General features: G+C 44.9%; 2 protein-coding genes across 6 annotated transcripts; one reads left to right on the top strand and one right to left on the bottom strand.

Annotated features, from left to right (window-relative positions):
- LOC111851275 (chaperone Ric-8A-like) lies at positions 1–6123 on the top strand. Of its 2 annotated transcripts, XM_023826025.2 has the most exons (14): positions 1–209; positions 525–625; positions 777–824; positions 1450–1467; positions 1910–2002; positions 2722–3383; positions 3530–3665; positions 3744–3932; positions 4075–4169; positions 4255–4405; positions 4619–4714; positions 4884–5028; positions 5359–5647; positions 5815–6123. In XM_023826025.2, the coding sequence occupies exons 2-14, from the start codon at positions 533–535 to the stop codon at positions 5927–5929; spliced, it is 2130 nt and encodes a 709-aa protein (XP_023681793.2). In that variant the 5' UTR covers positions 1–209; positions 525–532; the 3' UTR covers positions 5930–6123. The 2 variants fall into 2 exon arrangements, with proteins under 2 accessions (XP_023681793.2, XP_072568784.1); XM_072712683.1 differs by lacking the exon at positions 1450–1467.
- A 38-nt stretch (positions 6124–6161) lies between these two features.
- irf3 (interferon regulatory factor 3) lies at positions 6162–16202 on the bottom strand. 4 transcript variants are annotated; one of them, XM_023826026.2, is made up of 11 exons: positions 16012–16202; positions 15326–15499; positions 14774–15023; positions 14604–14644; positions 13882–13930; positions 13668–13757; positions 9379–9513; positions 9054–9144; positions 8080–8360; positions 7701–7822; positions 6162–6612 (listed from the first exon to the last, which is right to left on the bottom strand). In XM_023826026.2, exons 2-11 carry the CDS (start codon positions 15488–15490, stop codon positions 6475–6477), a joined length of 1362 nt encoding a protein of 453 aa, XP_023681794.2. In that variant the 5' UTR covers positions 15491–15499; positions 16012–16202; the 3' UTR covers positions 6162–6474. The 4 variants fall into 4 exon arrangements, with proteins under 4 accessions (XP_023681794.2, XP_023681796.2, XP_023681797.2 ...); XM_023826028.2 differs by having other exon boundaries at positions 9379–9510; XM_023826029.2 differs by having other exon boundaries at positions 14616–14644.
- Between the last annotated feature and the right edge of the window lie 112 nt (positions 16203–16314).

Below are 16314 nucleotides of genomic sequence, written 5' to 3'. Positions count from 1 at the left end.
AGCAGGTCAATCATAACGTGAATTACAGCACTTCAGGATTAGATCGGGCCAGAGCGCAGCACTCGGCACAAGACAGCAGCTATAGCAGAGTATAGTACCTGCGAGCACACGCACAAAAAAAAAACTGAAACAGCGAAAGTAAGAGAGTGCTGAACTGCGGGATATAATCAGTCACAAAAATACGAGTCACCAAAAAGAGGAAAAACGGGGTAAGAGGAGAATAAATCAATGAATGAGCAAATGAACGAATGAATGAATGAAACAGAAAAATACCAAACAGGATCATAACACTTAATTTGATTTCACAGCGTAACTCTATGCATATGGTTCAATTTAATTTATCGTCAAAATCGTACTGTAGAAGCTTGCACATTCTGTAACTCATATATTGCAAAAAGACATATTTAAAAATCTGCATGCATAGCAATTAGGTAAATACCCAGCCTGACAGTGAAGTTACAGTCAGCATCATTTAAAATAGATCTATGTGTTTTAATTGTAATATTGGTCTTATTCCTTGGTAGAGTTTGTCATGGACCTAGAAGACGTGGAGAGGATTATTCACAGTATTAAGCAAGGTGATCAGGACGCCATCCTGGCGCAGCTCCAGAAATATAACGACGAGGTACTCGGCCTCCAGCCACGTGACCGTGTGTTCAGGCCAGCACCGCACACTCACTGTAGCGGCGTGGTGCGAACATTATCCGGCAGCACACTCTATGTCTAGTGAGCTCCTTCTCTCTTTTCAATTTTATCTTATTTATTTTTTCGGGCAGTATTCCCTGTGCTTTTTCTTCAACGCAGAAGAGAGAGAGAAAAGGAAGGTGAGGACGAAATTAAAGAAAGCACGACTGAGCTGAACGTATTGCTTTACTGTTACACCATCCTGCAGAGCCCAGAAGACTGGCAGTGCCAGCAGCCAAACATGCTTAGGGGAGCGATGTGAGATACTCCTCCTTATCTGCATTAAGAAACACATAGACTAATACATTACACACCAGGCTGCACACCCTCATTTGTGCTTGTGTGTGTGTGTGTGTATGGTGATTGGGGTCCTTTAAGAGGCATAACTGGTTTGCATTTCAGCTTCAGTAGCGGCAGTGTTGATTCACTGTGCGTAGCTGCTGACGCCCTGCACATTCTACCTTTACTACACAGTTTATGAAGCCTCCTCTCCCATCCCCCTCCGCGCGGCTCCAAGATTAGTGGCTCTGCTGTATCAGTTGCCCCTGATACGCCATTCTCACTGCTAGGGGTTTAGACTTTGGATTAATTAAACAATTAGCATAATGCTTCCTTAGCCACCTTCACTTACTTTGCCCTGGCTCTGTCCTGTCACATTGTATCTGATATGTCTAATATGATTTTCTGTTTTTCACACGAAATTTCAATGTATTCTGTATTCCCTGTCGCTGCCGTCCATCTTGTAATAATTCACGGACTAAACAGCAACGTGAACTGGAGGAGGTAACCGCAACCACACTATTAACATAACAGTTTCATGATAGCACGATAATGGCATTATATGGTGGTACACTCCATCATTCTATCAGTCTTCCATAGTGACCGGTTGTTGTCATGACAACACAGCTCGATTCTAATGCAATTTTATTGCCAATTCTACTACAATGGAGTTTGGTGGTGCAAATTATTGCAGCATGAGCTTAACCAGAGATTGCGTTTTTATTTCACTGGAAAGGAAAGTCCACGCAGTCATATATATTACATTGTGTATAAATCATTGCACACAGTGTTGTAATGAATGAAGTTTTATCAAAACAATATCAAAGGAATGTTAGTATTAAATTAGCAGTGCAGTCCTATATTGCTTTGTATTTCTTCAGTCCATTCTGAGTATAAATATCACTGACTTCCTCCTCTGCCCCAAAACACTTTCTTTTCTTCGCAGTTCAGGCGCAATAAAATAAGAGAGTATGTCCCTGACTCCGATTCCGACATTGACTCGGAGGACACTGAGGACCCAGACCTCATTCTAAGAGAGGTATTTCTCTCATGCTCTCTGTCTCAGTTTTCTCATTTATTCCATCCATCCATCCATCTCCCAACCACCACTCCAGTACCAGGTTGTGAAGTTGCCCAGTCATTCATTATATATGCAGAGCAAAATATTTGCTTTTAGAGAAAATTTTCCCAATGGACAAGACACAACGCAAACCATAATTTTCTTTCATTGCCTAAGACTTTTGCACAGTACTGTGTGTATGTGTTATATTTTTCTGCTTAGATTAACTTAAAGACTAAGAGCTAGTGATCTTTCAGTTAAAATAATTTGCAGTTTATTGTATCGTAGTGTTGATTACAGTCGAAGCAAATTAAAGAAATTTACCAGTTTGATTGAACCATTTTCCATTATTTAGCCTCTGCTTTTACATACATCCATCCATCCATCCATCCATCCATATATCTTCCAATCACTTTTCCTTAGCATTACAAGTTAGTATTTCAAGTACAGAACAGTTTGGAATACATTAAATTTGATTCAACAATAAAAGTTCGAAAACTTAAATAATTATACACATATAAATGTTTTCAAAATTGTTACTGTATCAGTCATGTTCCTTCAGCTTTATGCAGGCACTAAATCCTCTATTCCCCTCCCAATGATGGTGTAATTTTTTGGAAAAGTACTTTTTCCATTTTATAACCATTCTCCCTAGTCATTCTCAGCATCTGATAGGCTGCCTCCCCTCCCCCCCCCAGAAATTGGCGGCCGCCCTGATCCAGTTCGTAAGGTCCCTGTGCCAGCCGCGGATCCTTAAGGTGTGCTTGCGCACCCTGCGCATTCTGTCCAGGGACAGGCAGGCCCTGGGCCCCTTGCTGGCAGACAGTGCGCTGCTCACACTGGCCCGATTGGGCGGCATAAGTGCCCCCCCCCAGTCCGAGGTGGCAGAGGAGGGCAGTGACACAGACCCCTGGTGTGAGATTGGCGGCGGTGGTCACTCTGCTGACACAGAATGCACTGTGGAAGTGGATGGTGGTGGCACTGCTGATGCTGAGGTTGACAGCTTCATCTCCCCAGCTGATGATCCCAGCACCAGTTTAGAAACTGGTAACACTGAGATCCAGTCGCCTGGGTCAGATGTGAGCCACAAGAGTCAGGTACAGGAAGCCAGAGAGCCGCACGCTGTCGGATACGGCACAGTGGATGCTCATGCCATGGAGGTAGACCACAGCTATGACGTCCCACATGCCAGAAGGAACACCCATGGGTGTCTCCTCCGAGGAAAGAGGGACCGCATGGCGAAGGGAGACGATGAGGAGGACATGGAGGAGAGCGAGGTGTGCAGAAAGGAGGCAATGAAGACTCTATGCAACATTGTCTACAACAGCCACTGGGCACAGGAGAGAGCCAGCGTACTGGGGTATGGAGGCTGAATGGGAAGGAGTGGAATGGAGGAGGAAGAGGAAGAGTGCTGACTTGGGATTTATATTTTGTGTGGGATGTAAGAAAGTGACAGTAAAACCTTTGTTTTCCTCTTTCTTTCCATTTTTTCTCTGTCCCTCTCAGTCTATTGTCAGGTTTATCAGACCGACTTGTGCAAGGAATTCACACTCTAGCACCTCCCTGTGGACAATTTTATGAACTGCGCCTCATATTTCTCCTGACGGCACTGAGGCCAGAGCTGAGAGCCCAGCTTCAAAAGGTAATTGAGATGTTGATCTGTCTGTTTTCCTCTTTTATTTCCTTCTGTCCCCCCTTCATTCATGGCTTTATTTCTCAGGCAGGGGGCGTGTCCCTGCTAACGACTGCTCTGGAGCAGTGTTTGTTGGTGCAATGGAAAGGTGATCATCACGTGCTGCTGGACCACACATTACCTCCAGTCTCTTTGGAGCGATCCCAGTGTGCCATCGAGATTCTGAAGATCCTGTTCAACATCAGTTGCTGTATTCGCAGGCAGCCGCTCAACCATGTAAGAGCAAATTTTCTATTGAATGGACATTCGCCAAATGGTTCTGCCTGATGAACACGTAATTTCGTGTACCAGCAATTTTTCTGCAATTTCTCAGTTCGGCAGCGATTATTTTGACATCTCTGGGTCTTTTTTTTTCCAGGAAGGCACTACCCTCTATCGCCACCTTGCTGCTATTCTGCGTCACTGCATGTTGTTGTCCTGTGCGACGCAGGAGAGGACAGAGGAACTGCAGAGGTAAAATGTAGAAAACTGTCTAACACTGGGCTTTTTCCTGTTTTTTCTTTTGGTTCTCAGCATTACACATGTCTCCACCCCTCAGCCACACAGTAAACCTGCTCTCTGCCCTCCCCTTGGAATATCTGGACGTGCTGCTGTCTGTGCCCCCGTCTGAGGGCTCACTGGAATGGGAGGGCTTTAACATGGACTGTGTCCATAGCCTGCTTCTCTTTATGGAGCGACACCTGCGGAGGGTAAGGGACCAGGGCTGCAGAAGGGGCAGAATCGCCTGAAAGGAGGGGGGCGGATGAGCAGGGCATGTTGGAGGCAGAATCCTTGAAGGGAGGGTGTGAATCTGCAGAAGTAGGAGGGAAAAACCATATTTGGTCACCACAGATTGGTAAAAACCCACCATTTTATCGTATCACTAGGCAATAACTGCATCACTGTTCTTTGTTTATTCTCAGAATGATAAATTAAAGGAGAGACTGACACCGGTACTTAATCTTCTAACTGAGAGCTGCCGGGTCCACAGAGAAACACGACGTTATCTCAGGAAACAGGTAACCCTCTCTTCCTTCTCCATCTGCAGCCGTCTCCCGTCTGCGTCGACTTAGACCGTACATCAAATGTCTGAATCGCTCTGCAAGAATGCATGCAGCAGATTGGTTATGCGTGATGAACAATCGCTGGAGTGCATGTGGCAACTGTGGAGCACCTGTCCTCTCGCAGATCCTGCCCCCCCTGCGAGATGTAGCCACTAGGCCGGAGCAGGGGGAGACTGTGAAGAGCAGGCTGGTCAGGCTGATGACCCATGTAGACACGGACGTCAAGCACTGCGCTGCCGAGCTGCTCTTTGTGCTCTGCAAGGAGAATGGTACTCGCCTTTACCAACCCCACGAGCCGTCCTCAGCAGAATGCAGCAATGACTGGCCATTTTATGCAGGGGCGAGTGTGTTTCTGCGGCCCACCAGATGTTTCAAAAACTAAAACAGCTAGTGAGTAGAATCAGAAGATTGTAGCTAGATGGCTGGTTAGCAGAACATGCGGCTTACATCTCCTAAGTAAGAAACATTTGAGTGTAGTGACTACTTGTTGCCAACAGGGGGCCCAACACAAATGCGTGGTATGAGTGGTAGTAAACACCATTGCTAATTTTATGTCTCCATTGGCAGCACTCTGACGTATTCGGTCACATGTGTCTTAGTGAGCAGGTTTGTCAAGTACACCGGCTATGGTAATGCGGCAGGCCTGCTGGCTGCCCGGGGCCTGCTGGGAGCCAGGGGAATGTTGGGAGTCCTGGTACACGGGACGAGTGGGCGGTACTCCAGCGACTCTGACTCTGAGACCGACGAGTACAGGCAGGCCAAGGGGAGGATCAACCTGGTGACCGGGCGTGTGGAGGACAACCAGGCAGACCCAATGGAGGGTATGACTGAGGAGGAGAAGGAGGAAGAGGCCCGCAAGCTCTTCCACATGTTCAGCAGGCTGACTCGGTAAGTCTATCCGCACACGCGTGTGTTTATTTGGGTGCCATTAGTACATCCATCTGTCACATATGGCCACAACACAGCCAAAGATCTTTACTGCTGGTCATTGTTCGGAGGGCTAAGTATCTTTCTAAATAACCATGCGTTAACCTTCTGTGCCTGGTCTCACAAAGCAACAAGATTATTGAGCCGGTGAGCGTGACTGAGGACGGGAGGCTGGCACCGCTATGTGAACAGCTGAGGGATGATTCGTCAGCAGGGGACGACAGCGAAGGGGACACACGTTAAGGGCATGGACTCATGTCTACATGTTCTACCTGAAGTGTTTTTTAAAAAAAAGATACATGAAGTGGAAGGAGAGATCCACTGAAAACACTATGAAAGAAAGATTAGGGTTATAATGGATCCATTCCAAGGTTCTACTCTTATCTAGTAAAGCTAACTAAAATTTAATTACTATAAAAGTTTAATGCATGAGAGAATACTGGTAATAATAAATAAATAAATAAATAATCACAACTATCAGTCTTTGTGTTTTAATGAGGTTGTTCAGATTCATTAGTTTTGCCACTATGTTACAATTTGGTTTGCAGTCATATGAATACATATTTGTGATGGTCCCTTTTGGAGACATTCCTCAAATGGCAATCCATAACTACCGTCATATCGGCAAAAAAATGAGACTGAGAAACATCATAATTGTGACTCTGTAAGCCTCACTCAAACCAGAGGTACCACTGCTCTGTTTCAACTCAGATGTCTGGAGCAGTACCTTACGGAGTTTTCCTCTCATAAAAATGTTACATATATTAACAGTCTCCACTGACAGATTTTTAAAAAAGATCCATCATTTCCTCCAAAGAGCTCATTAAGTTGAGAGAGCCAGAAAGCTGCAGGTCCGCCGACTGCAGAGAGGAGGCACCACCATCCACTGCAATTGTCTTCAGCAACTCCAGAGAGGTTAGGCTGACCTGAAAAAAAGACAGAACTGGATTTTCACAGGAACCTCCCACCAGCACATGGCCCCTGACCATTCAAAAGATAAGCCAGAGAGTAGAGCTTAGATCGGGCCCAAAAAATTAAACCCGACCCTACCCGAGCCCGTGCACCTTGTGTCCGAGCCCGACCCGGTCCGACACATTAACTGTAATTATGAGCCCGAGCCCGATTTAAACCCGACTATTTTTTAATACGTGAGCCGTTGTAACAGACGTTCTCAACTACAATTCTAAGTTGTTTGAACTACAGAAATTAGTTTAGATTTATCTTAATGAAAAATGCAACAAGGACGAAGCATGTAAACTGCATTGTTTGTTTATTCAGAATGGATTTTTGAGACACGTTTAGAAGAAAAGCACGTTTTCACTTATCCAGTTCGCTTGCTGCTGGAACCAGTTTGTGTGCTCGGCATCGAACTTTAAGTAAAGGGTTAAGAAAAAGGTTAAATCCTTCCGTAAGCAGCCAACGAGGTATGTGTTAATTAAGTTTTAGTTAAGTTTGTTGTATTTAGCCATGTAAATGTAAATGCTAACTGAGGTTCGTGTTAACTGTATATGAATTCTCTAAGCTGTCTTTATTGTTATTTATGTTTATATTTCATTTGAATTTCAATGTTTGTTAGCTAATATTGTAAGTAAATGTGCTTGATTTTGTGTTTCCGTATCTGTATTTAGTTCTCACGTCTGCCATGATGGTGATAATAACGAAGCCACTGTCTTTCGAATAAACCGTCGGCTCAGTTAAATGCAAAGGACTCTTGTGCTCGTGTCTTACGGGAGGGAGCTACATTTATAATTATGGCATAGCTCTCCACCCAATTAGGCTAATTAAGTAATGATTTAAAAAAAAAAAAAACCACACACAAATACTTGATCATGGCCCCGCCCAGCCCGGCCCGGCCCGGCCCGAAGATAGTGGCAGGAAATATCGGCCCGACCCGGCCCACGGGTCGGGTCTGGGCTCGGGCTCGGGCAGAGAATCTAAACTCTACCAGAGAGGGACTTGTTTTACAATATAGTTACTGAGAGAGTCACTGTTTTCTTGTCCATGGCCATCTCACCTCTACTGTGATGAGCTTCTTCTCCCAAGGTCTCTGTGAGGGATCTGGCCACTTCTCCCCCAGGCAGAAGAAGAGAGAGCATGAGGGTGATGGACCTTTACTCTTCATGAATTCCAGCAGGCCTGAGCAGAGAGGGAAGTTTGATGGTTACTGCTCTCAGAAACTTACAGTAGATAAGGGCCCGTAAGGTAAATTCTGCATTCCACTCATGGCTGGTTTCACTTCTTGTATTGCCTTTTCAGTCAGTGCTCTCTTCCAATCGTCTTGGAACTCCCCGAATACTTTTATGGCCTTTAACAATGAGCGCTAATGTGAACAGAAAAAGGCAAACATTCATCACCAATTTGGTGCAGACAGTGGAAACATATGTCTCACTCACCTGTGATGAATTCCTTCAGCGTGTGCAGCTGGTTGCCTTGTTTGCTGACCTCTTGGGGCACACCGCTCCTATCGTGCTTACACAGGCTCCAGTAGACATGACTGTCCCCGCGCCGTAGCGCGTAAACAGCAGCACCCTGTGTGATGACCTCCAGCCCTGCCCCCAGCTTCTCCAAGATGCGCCTAGTCAGCTGGGCTTGCATCTGGTCGCGAATGGGGATCTGATCTGGACTTGGCAGGATGACCGTTTCTAGTTGCTGGTCACAGTGCATCTGTTCAGGACTAAAACGAAAATAGATAGAAATGCCAGCAAGACAGAAAAGGTATCAGGTAGATTCCAGCAATGCAAACAGAAATTTAGGAACTTCTACTGATGAATCATTGTTTCATTGTTCTAAAAGATGTTTGGTTTTCAAAGAAGGAAGGGAAACTGCTCTCACAGTATCATCAATTTCGAACCGCTTATCCTGGTCACTGAGGGATGCACCTGGAGCTGGTCCCAAGCAACAAAATGCACAACGCAGGAGTACCTTCTGCATGGTATGCTAGCCTATCGTAGGGCACATTCACACACTACGGGCGATTTAGAGACACCAAGTAGTCTAACTGCCTAACTTTCAAATGCATAACGAAACTAGAGAAACTCAATTGACACAGAGGACCACACTGTGTCAATTGAGAAACTTCACACGAAGAGCAGAAGTGATAGACAACAATTACACTACCCATTGAGCCACTGTGCCCATCACATCCAAATAATAAAGCTTTTTGTGTTATATAATGCAGACCATAAGCTTAATTTGTTTAGGAATAACAATTTTATACGGATGCCAATGCAAACACAATGTCCATCATCTGACTGCAGAATAATTAAACCAAATAAGCTTGAAAAATATTGAAAATACACTGAAATATTAGGCCATGTCTGCTCAAATACCGATCACATTTCTCTGTTTATCCCATGCTCTCCATTACCTGAACACCACCCTGAATCCAGCGTTATTTTCCACCAGCTTTTCTAGAACCTTCACTCCTCTGTAGTACACAAACACATTAAAATAGGTACCTAAGGAGAAAGAGAAATGGTATACAGCAGGTGAACAAAAGTTGTAAAGCTTCTTAGAAGAAGATTAATACCTGTGTCCTTAACCAGCATCACCGGCTCCCATGCAATCTGCCACTTGTGTCAGTATTTCCTGATTTCCTTTAACAAATTCACCCCATTCTTCTTCTAATCATTATATGCTGCCCTCCTTTTCTAAGCTGACCCTTCTTCTGTCTGGTGTCCGCTTGCTCTTACACAGAGTGTCTTCCACCTTAGTCCTGCTCATCGCATTCTTGAACTCCATCAGTCTCTGTTGTTCGGAATCCACCCCTACAGCTCCCTCAGTGGTAAATCCCTCTTGGCCTAGTTGCACAGTGGGATGTACCACTTCTGAGAAAATTTAAGGACAGAAATAAAATAAAGTTGAAATAAGATGCTGTAGACGACATAAAAATACAGTGTTGTTGCCACTGTCAACTGCCTGGCCAAATGCCACATTCCATGTATGTAAAACTGTCCTTGGCTAAGAAAACAAGTACCAGGAAAAATCCCAGACGAACTGGAAAACATACAAATCTGACACAGACACAACTGGGGACTGGAACGTAACCGGAAGGTGAGTGCAACTATACTGCCTATCACATTTTAACAGAGATTGTAGGAATCCAGATAATTTAAACGGGTTCACAAACATTTTCGTATGACATAGCCAAAGGCATGTGGACACCCCTTTTAATTAGAGGAATTGTAAAATTAAGCTTCAGAGGTGTATAATTAAGCACACAGTCACACAATCTACTACCATAAACACTGGCAACATAATGGATGGTTGTAAAGAGAAGGTTAGTGACTTTCCACTTGGCACAATCAGAGGATGCCATGTTTCCAATTCACTGCATTTCTGCCTTGTTAGAGCTACCCTAGTCAACCACAAGTGAAATGATTGCTAAAGTCTAAATGTCTAGGAGCAAAACTTCAGTTGCGAAGCGTATGGTCACATAAACTCACAGAATGAGACCTGGGGGGTATTTCACAAAGCAGGATTTTTTCGTTAGCCAGATAACTTAAGCCAAATGTAAAGATGGTCCAATAGGAATGTCACTTACCTCTCCTCCTACTGGACAGTTTTCAAGTTTGGCTTAAGTGGCCAGCTAAGTGGGAAATCCTCATTTGTGGAATACCCCACTGATAACCCAGCAGCAATACCCAACCTGAATGGGAGCAGATCTCCAAAAATGTTTTAACGTCTAAAGAAGGGCTCTTCAAATCTGGACCTCGATTTCAAATCCAGGCCTTGTTTTCAGTTGTAGTTAATTTAACAATTTCTGATTCTGATTTGTCAGAGGCTTCATACCTGGCTCACAGGTAAAGGAAGGCTGGAAAACCAGCAGTGCTCGGACCTCGAGGACCATGATTTGAATAATAGGGAACTAAAGGAAAGCCTTCCCAGAAGAGCAGAGGTTATTCTGGCAGCAATGGGCTGATCAATTTCATAATAAAACCCTTGGTTTCATAAGATAAGATGTTGGACAAGGTGGTGTTCACATACTTTTGGTCATACAGTGGCCAAATACTCATATAATACTTATATATACTCATGTAATTTTTATTTACTTCCAAACAAAACAGCAAAACAATAGTTGTACTCCAGGATATCTAGGTCATTCCATTTTAATTCAATAAATTTCCAAAAAAGGTTTTTGCATCACCATTTTTTGAATGAAATTTGGCATGTGAATTATTCATACCTTCCAGATCTCCAAAATATTTTTTGCTTTTTAAAATCTCCCTTTAAGTGCCTTTTCTACATCACAGGTAGCAAAAAAGACAAGTGTGTTTTTTATGAGCTGTAATTTTTTTTTTTTTTTTTTACTATTTTTGTAAATAACTAAGTACTTTTTCATGGTACAACTTTTATCCATCCATCCATCCATTATCTCCCACTTATCCGAGGTCGGGTCGCGGGGGCAGCAGTCTCAGCAGGGAAACCCAGACTTCCCTCTCCCCGGCCACTTCATCCAGCTCCTCTGGGGGAATCCCGAGGCGTTCCCAGGCCAGCCGAGACATAGTCCCTCCAGCGTGTCCTGGGTCTTCCCCGGGGCCTCCTCCCAGTGGGACATGCCCAGAACACCTCACCAGGGAGGCGTCCAGGAGGCATCCTAATCAGATGCCTGAGCCACCTCATCTGACTCCTCTCAATGCGGAGGAGCAGCGGCTCTACTCTGAGTCCCTCCCGAATGACCGAGCTCCTTACCCTATCTCTAAGGGAGAGCCCAGCCACTCTGCAAAAAGCAGAGACCTAATCCTGAGGTCACCAAACCGGACACCCTCAACGCCCTGGCTGCGCCTAGAAATTCTGTCCATAAAAACTATGAACAGACAAAGGGCAGCCCTGACGGAGTCCAACCCTCACCGGAAACAAGACCGACTTATTGCCGCCCATGCGGACCAGACTCTGGCACCGGTCATACAGGGACTGAACAGCCCTTAAAAGGAAGCCCGGCACCCCATACTCCGGGAGCACCCCCCACAGGACTCCCCGAGGGACACGGTCGAATGCCTTCTCCAAGTCCACAAAACACATGTAGACTGGTTTGGCAAACTCCCATGAACCCTCCAGAACCCTGCGGAGAGTATAGAGCTGGTCCACTATTCCACGGCCTGGGCGAAAACCACACTGCTCCTCCTGAATCCGAGGTTCGACAATTCGGCTCACCCTCCTCTCCAGAACCCCTGAATAGACCTTACCAGGGAGGCTGAGGATTGTGACAGTTGGAGCACACCCTCTGGTCCCCCTTCTTAAAGAGGGGGACCACCACCCCGGTCTGCCAGTCCAGAGGCACTGTCCCCCGATGTCCACGCGATGCTGCAGATGCGTGTCAACCAGGACAGCCCCACATCATCCAGAGCCTTAAGGAACTCCGGGCGGATCTCATCCACCCCCAGGGCTCGGCCACTGAGGAGCTTTTTAACCACCTCAGTAACCTCCGCCCCCGAGATAGGGGAGTCCACACCCAAGTCCCCATACTCTGCTTCCACATTGGAAGGCGTGTCGGTGGGATTGAGGAGGTCTTCGAAGTACTCCTTCCACCGACCCAAAACGTCCCGGATTGAGGTCAGCAGCACCCCATCCCCACCATAAACAGTGTTGATGTTGCACCGCTTTCCCACCCGGAGCCGCCAGATGGTGGACCAGAATCGCCTCGAAGCCGTCCGGAAGTCGTTTTACATGGCCTCACCAAACTCCTCCAAAACCCGAGTCTTTGCCTCAGCGACCGCCGAAGCTGCATCCCGCTTGGCCTGTCGCTACCTGTCAGCTGCCTCTGGAGTCCCACAGGCTAAAAAGGCCCGATAGGACTCCTTCTTCAGCTTGACGGCATCCCACCAGCCCAGAGATGTGACATTCCATGTCCCAAGAGCTAGCTTCTGCAGCCGAGGATCGGACCACCAAGGTCCCCGCCTTTGGCCACTGCCCAGTTCACAACGCACCGAACCCCTATGGCCCCTCCTATGGGTGGTGAGCCCATTGGAGGGGGGACCCACGTGCCTTGTTCGGGCTGTGCCCGACCAGGCCCCATGGGTTTAGGCCTGGCCACCAGGCGCTCACCATCGAGCCCCACCCCCAGGCCTGGCTCCAGGGGGGGGCCCCGGTGACCTGCGTCCGGGCAAGGGAAAAGAACAGCTGAATGGAATGGACTCATAATGCATATTTACGCCAGTGAGTACTTTACAATGGAAAACTGCAAGTTCCCGGTACAGCTCAGGTATGGCTCAGTTCTTGATGGCAGTGGAAAAGCACCATAAGTATTGTCTTTGAAATTCATCACGCAAACTAATTTTTTTTTTACTTCTGTTGGTTATTTAAATAAAACAGTGAAGGACTTGGAGTAACAAGTCAATTTTTATATATAAAAGTATAACAAAAATGTTTCACTTATTTAAAAAGAATTATTTGCCTGTTTTCAAACAAAAAAAAACAACCCACTGTTAGTAAATTTAACAAGTTCCCTTTACAACACAGAAAGAGTTGTAACAGTGCATGTCTGCCATCCTATTATCTGGTTGTGTGGTGATAGGAGAGACAAATTCTAGGCTGTCCTTAGACTTTAAATGTACTAGCTATCTATTTCATCCCATGAAACAGAGGAGTTTGTAATGTCGCTTGTAGTATGAATGCCTCAAATTTTCTTTTCTGTTATAACTACTAGAGGAGGTTACTTTGATGAATCAAAGATATGACATTTTCTTGCCAATAAAGGTACTCAAATAGTGAACATACTGTAAATGTGTGTGTTAGCAAAGAAAACAGAGTATTTTTAGTAAATGTTAAGTTAACATGCAAATGTAGAAAATCTCAATATGTGCAAAAATGTTTGACTGGTAGTGTACATACAAATATATTTGAATTCTGGAAGGTATGTGTAATTCACAGTCCAAATTTCATCAAAACCCACCAAAGATTGCTAACCTGCTGTGGATAATTATATTGAAAGACAGCAATTAACAACATTCTAAATAAGAGTCTTACTTTATTCCAAGTATACCTTGTTGGGTCCCAGAGATATTCAATTCTTTCAGACATGCATCAAGGTTGCCAGTTCTGGAGCTGTAATATTGATCAAAATCTTGAAGATCTGTGGAAACATGTAAAAAGTGTGTCTGGAGGAGAAAGAAAAGGGAAGAGAAGTAAGAATAATAATTTCAAATAACTGCAGTCAGAGAAGTTTGAAGGCAACGGAAATACATTAGCAAATTTACTTGGGATAGCTGTCTCTTCTGCAAGGTTCAGTTCTTCACATGCATGGAACTGTGAAAAAAAGAAGAAAAAGCCATGTCAAAGCCTAGGAAGTGGACTAAACCATGTTAAAGTCTATAAAACAGACATAAGCCATGTCAAAGCCTAGGAAGTGGACTAAACCATGTCAAAGTCTATAAAACGGACATAAGCCATGTCAAAGCTTAGGAAGTGGACTAAACCATGTCAAAGTCTATAAAACGAACATAAGCCATGTCAAAGCCTAGGAAGTGGACTAACCCATGTCTTGTGGGCAGTGGTGGCTTAATGGTTAGAGAAGTGCACATGTAATTGAAAGAATGCAGGTTTGAATCCCTGACCAGCAAAGTACCACTGAGGTACCCTAAGGTACTGCCCCCAAGCACTGCTCCCCGGGTGCTGAATTAGCTGCCCCCTGCTATGTTACATTGTCACATATGGGTTAAATGCAGGGAACACATTTCATTGTGGTGTGTCAACAATGACAATTAATCACTAAATTCAAATCCTAATAATAATAATCCTGTCTAAGATTACATAGTGGACTAAACCATGTCAAAGCCTATAGAGTGGACTAAACCATGTCAAAGCCTAGGATGTGGACTAGGCTGTGCCAAAGCTTAGGAAGTGGACTAAACCATGTCAAAGCCTATAAAATGAACTAACCAGGGTTGACGTGATGCACAACTATAGATCAGTGTATTACCTGAGGACTTACAGCAGGGTACACACAAAGTTTCTGGGATCCTAAAAATAATGTAGAAAAAGAGAATGTGTCATTGATCCTGTGCACAATGACTGAGTCTTTCATTAAATTCAAGCATATTTTCTGCCTCTGTAGGCCTCAGCCGGACGTCTGCCCACTGTATACTGTACCTGCGTTCCCAGCCGCACGGCTTTCAGCATCTCTCTTTGTTTCCCGTCTCACCCGCTTTCCCACTCGTCCTGCACTTGCCTCTCGCTGGCCTTCCGGAAACCTGAACACTTTGTGGGGGTTAACCTCATCATTCTTGTTGTCCATGATCATTTGGAAGCCTTTGGCTCGGAGGGCACTGCGGAAGTTCCTTTTCCATACGGAAGGATCATGCAGCCTCTGCCCTTCCACGTCTGTGATCTCCGCCCAAGCCTTGAGTGTGGATACAGCGACAGGGTGAGAGGCAGGACAGGTCACTAGAGATTGATGAAAAGGGGGCTATGCCTTTACTAGGGACATCTGGTTTTAATGAAAATGAATGAGAACATTATTTAGTCTAATTAGTGTATATTTATCAGGAGGGTAACATCCCCCTAAACCAGCCCTAACAGTATACCTCTGCTTAGAGGCCATCATGCAGAAGCCTGAATTCAGTTTGAGCACGCTCTCAGTGTTTAAATAAAGTAGATTATTTCTCTGGCCTTCTATGTATAAAACAATTGCAGCAAATTCACCTTAAAAATCATAACATCATCTCCAGAGGAGTCCTGTCTTAAAGCGTGTTTCCAGGGAACAGAGAACTCCGTTTTCTCCTGATTGACCCAGCGCAATCCAGGGTACCGTCCACTGTCTATCTGTTCAACCAGCCAGGGAATCAGCAGAGGCCGTGAAGTTGCCATTCCTGTGGACTGATCATTTTAAGTTCGAGAATGAGCAGTTATAAATACATAGCAACTGTCTTCCAATTCAAACTGAAGTCTATAATAAAATCGCTAGCGCAATCAATCAATCAATAAATAAATAAATAAATGAATCTGACTGCTGCCACGAATATTACATAACTATTGTTAGAAGGTCTCACAAATGCTTATCAGGTTCGAATTAAACGCGGGAGAGTACAATTAAAAAAGATTTTCGGTTATGTACCTCGATCAAATATTAACAACAATATATTACAGTTGTTCGGTTGTACATTTCCCTGACACCGGGAAACAAACTGCGGGTTCATCACAGCAACTTCGACATATTTCGGCTACCAATGTAACATCAGTTCGTGTGAATAATAGCTAATGCAAAAGAAGCTGAAATCCACCTAACTTATCGTAATTTTGTGTTGAGGTATTTAGTAAAAAAAAAAAAAAAAACTTCGAATGTAAACGGCAAATGACATGACCGGCGGCGACATAGCTACCGTACTTACACAGTATGCCGGACAGCCACCCTATCTCCAACAGTAAGCGGCACAAAAAATATCTGATCAACCACTGAAAAGGCGACTTTAACAAGCCAATTTTCCTGTATGCAGTCCGGGGACACACCACCACACCCCCAACACCAACTGCACTCTCCTGCCAAAAGCCGATCTATCTTCAGTTTCGTTTTCTGAAAAAAAATTGGCAAACCCACGCAATCTGCGCCACAGCGCCCCCTCAGGTAGCACAAGGTGCTCACAACCATCTCCTGCGGGAAAAACAGGCAGTACAAAACGGCAAAGAAGGACAGT

The sequence above is a fragment of the Paramormyrops kingsleyae genome, chromosome 5, assembly GCF_048594095.1.
Source record: "Paramormyrops kingsleyae isolate MSU_618 chromosome 5, PKINGS_0.4, whole genome shotgun sequence".
Taxonomy (NCBI): Eukaryota; Metazoa; Chordata; class Actinopteri; order Osteoglossiformes; family Mormyridae; genus Paramormyrops; species Paramormyrops kingsleyae.
The sequence above is the reverse complement of the archived record's forward strand: the minus strand, read 5'-3'. Positions and strand labels throughout refer to the sequence as shown.

Bases quoted from the DNA above. Each gene is read 5' to 3' on its own strand.
- LOC111851275 (XM_023826025.2), top strand. From the start codon at position 533: ATGGACCTAGAAGACGTGGAGAGGATTATTCACAGTATTAAGCAAGGT. The intron at 626-776 runs GTACTCGGCCTC...TTTTTCGGGCAG, and splicing joins TCCAGAAATATAACGACGAG to TATTCCCTGTGCTTTTTCTT. The intron at 2,003-2,721 runs GTATTTCTCTCA...TCCCCCCCCCAG, and splicing joins CAGACCTCATTCTAAGAGAG to AAATTGGCGGCCGCCCTGAT.
- irf3 (XM_023826026.2), bottom strand. From the start codon at position 15,490: ATGGCAACTTCACGGCCTCTGCTGATTCCCTGGCTGGTTGAACAGATA. The intron at 9,145-9,378 runs GTAAGAGCAAGC...CTTTCTCCTTAG, and splicing joins TAAGGTGGAAGACACTCTGT to GTACCTATTTTAATGTGTTT. The intron at 6,613-7,700 runs GTGAGATGGCCA...TCTTTTTTTCAG, and splicing joins AGAAGCTCATCACAGTAGAG to GTCAGCCTAACCTCTCTGGA.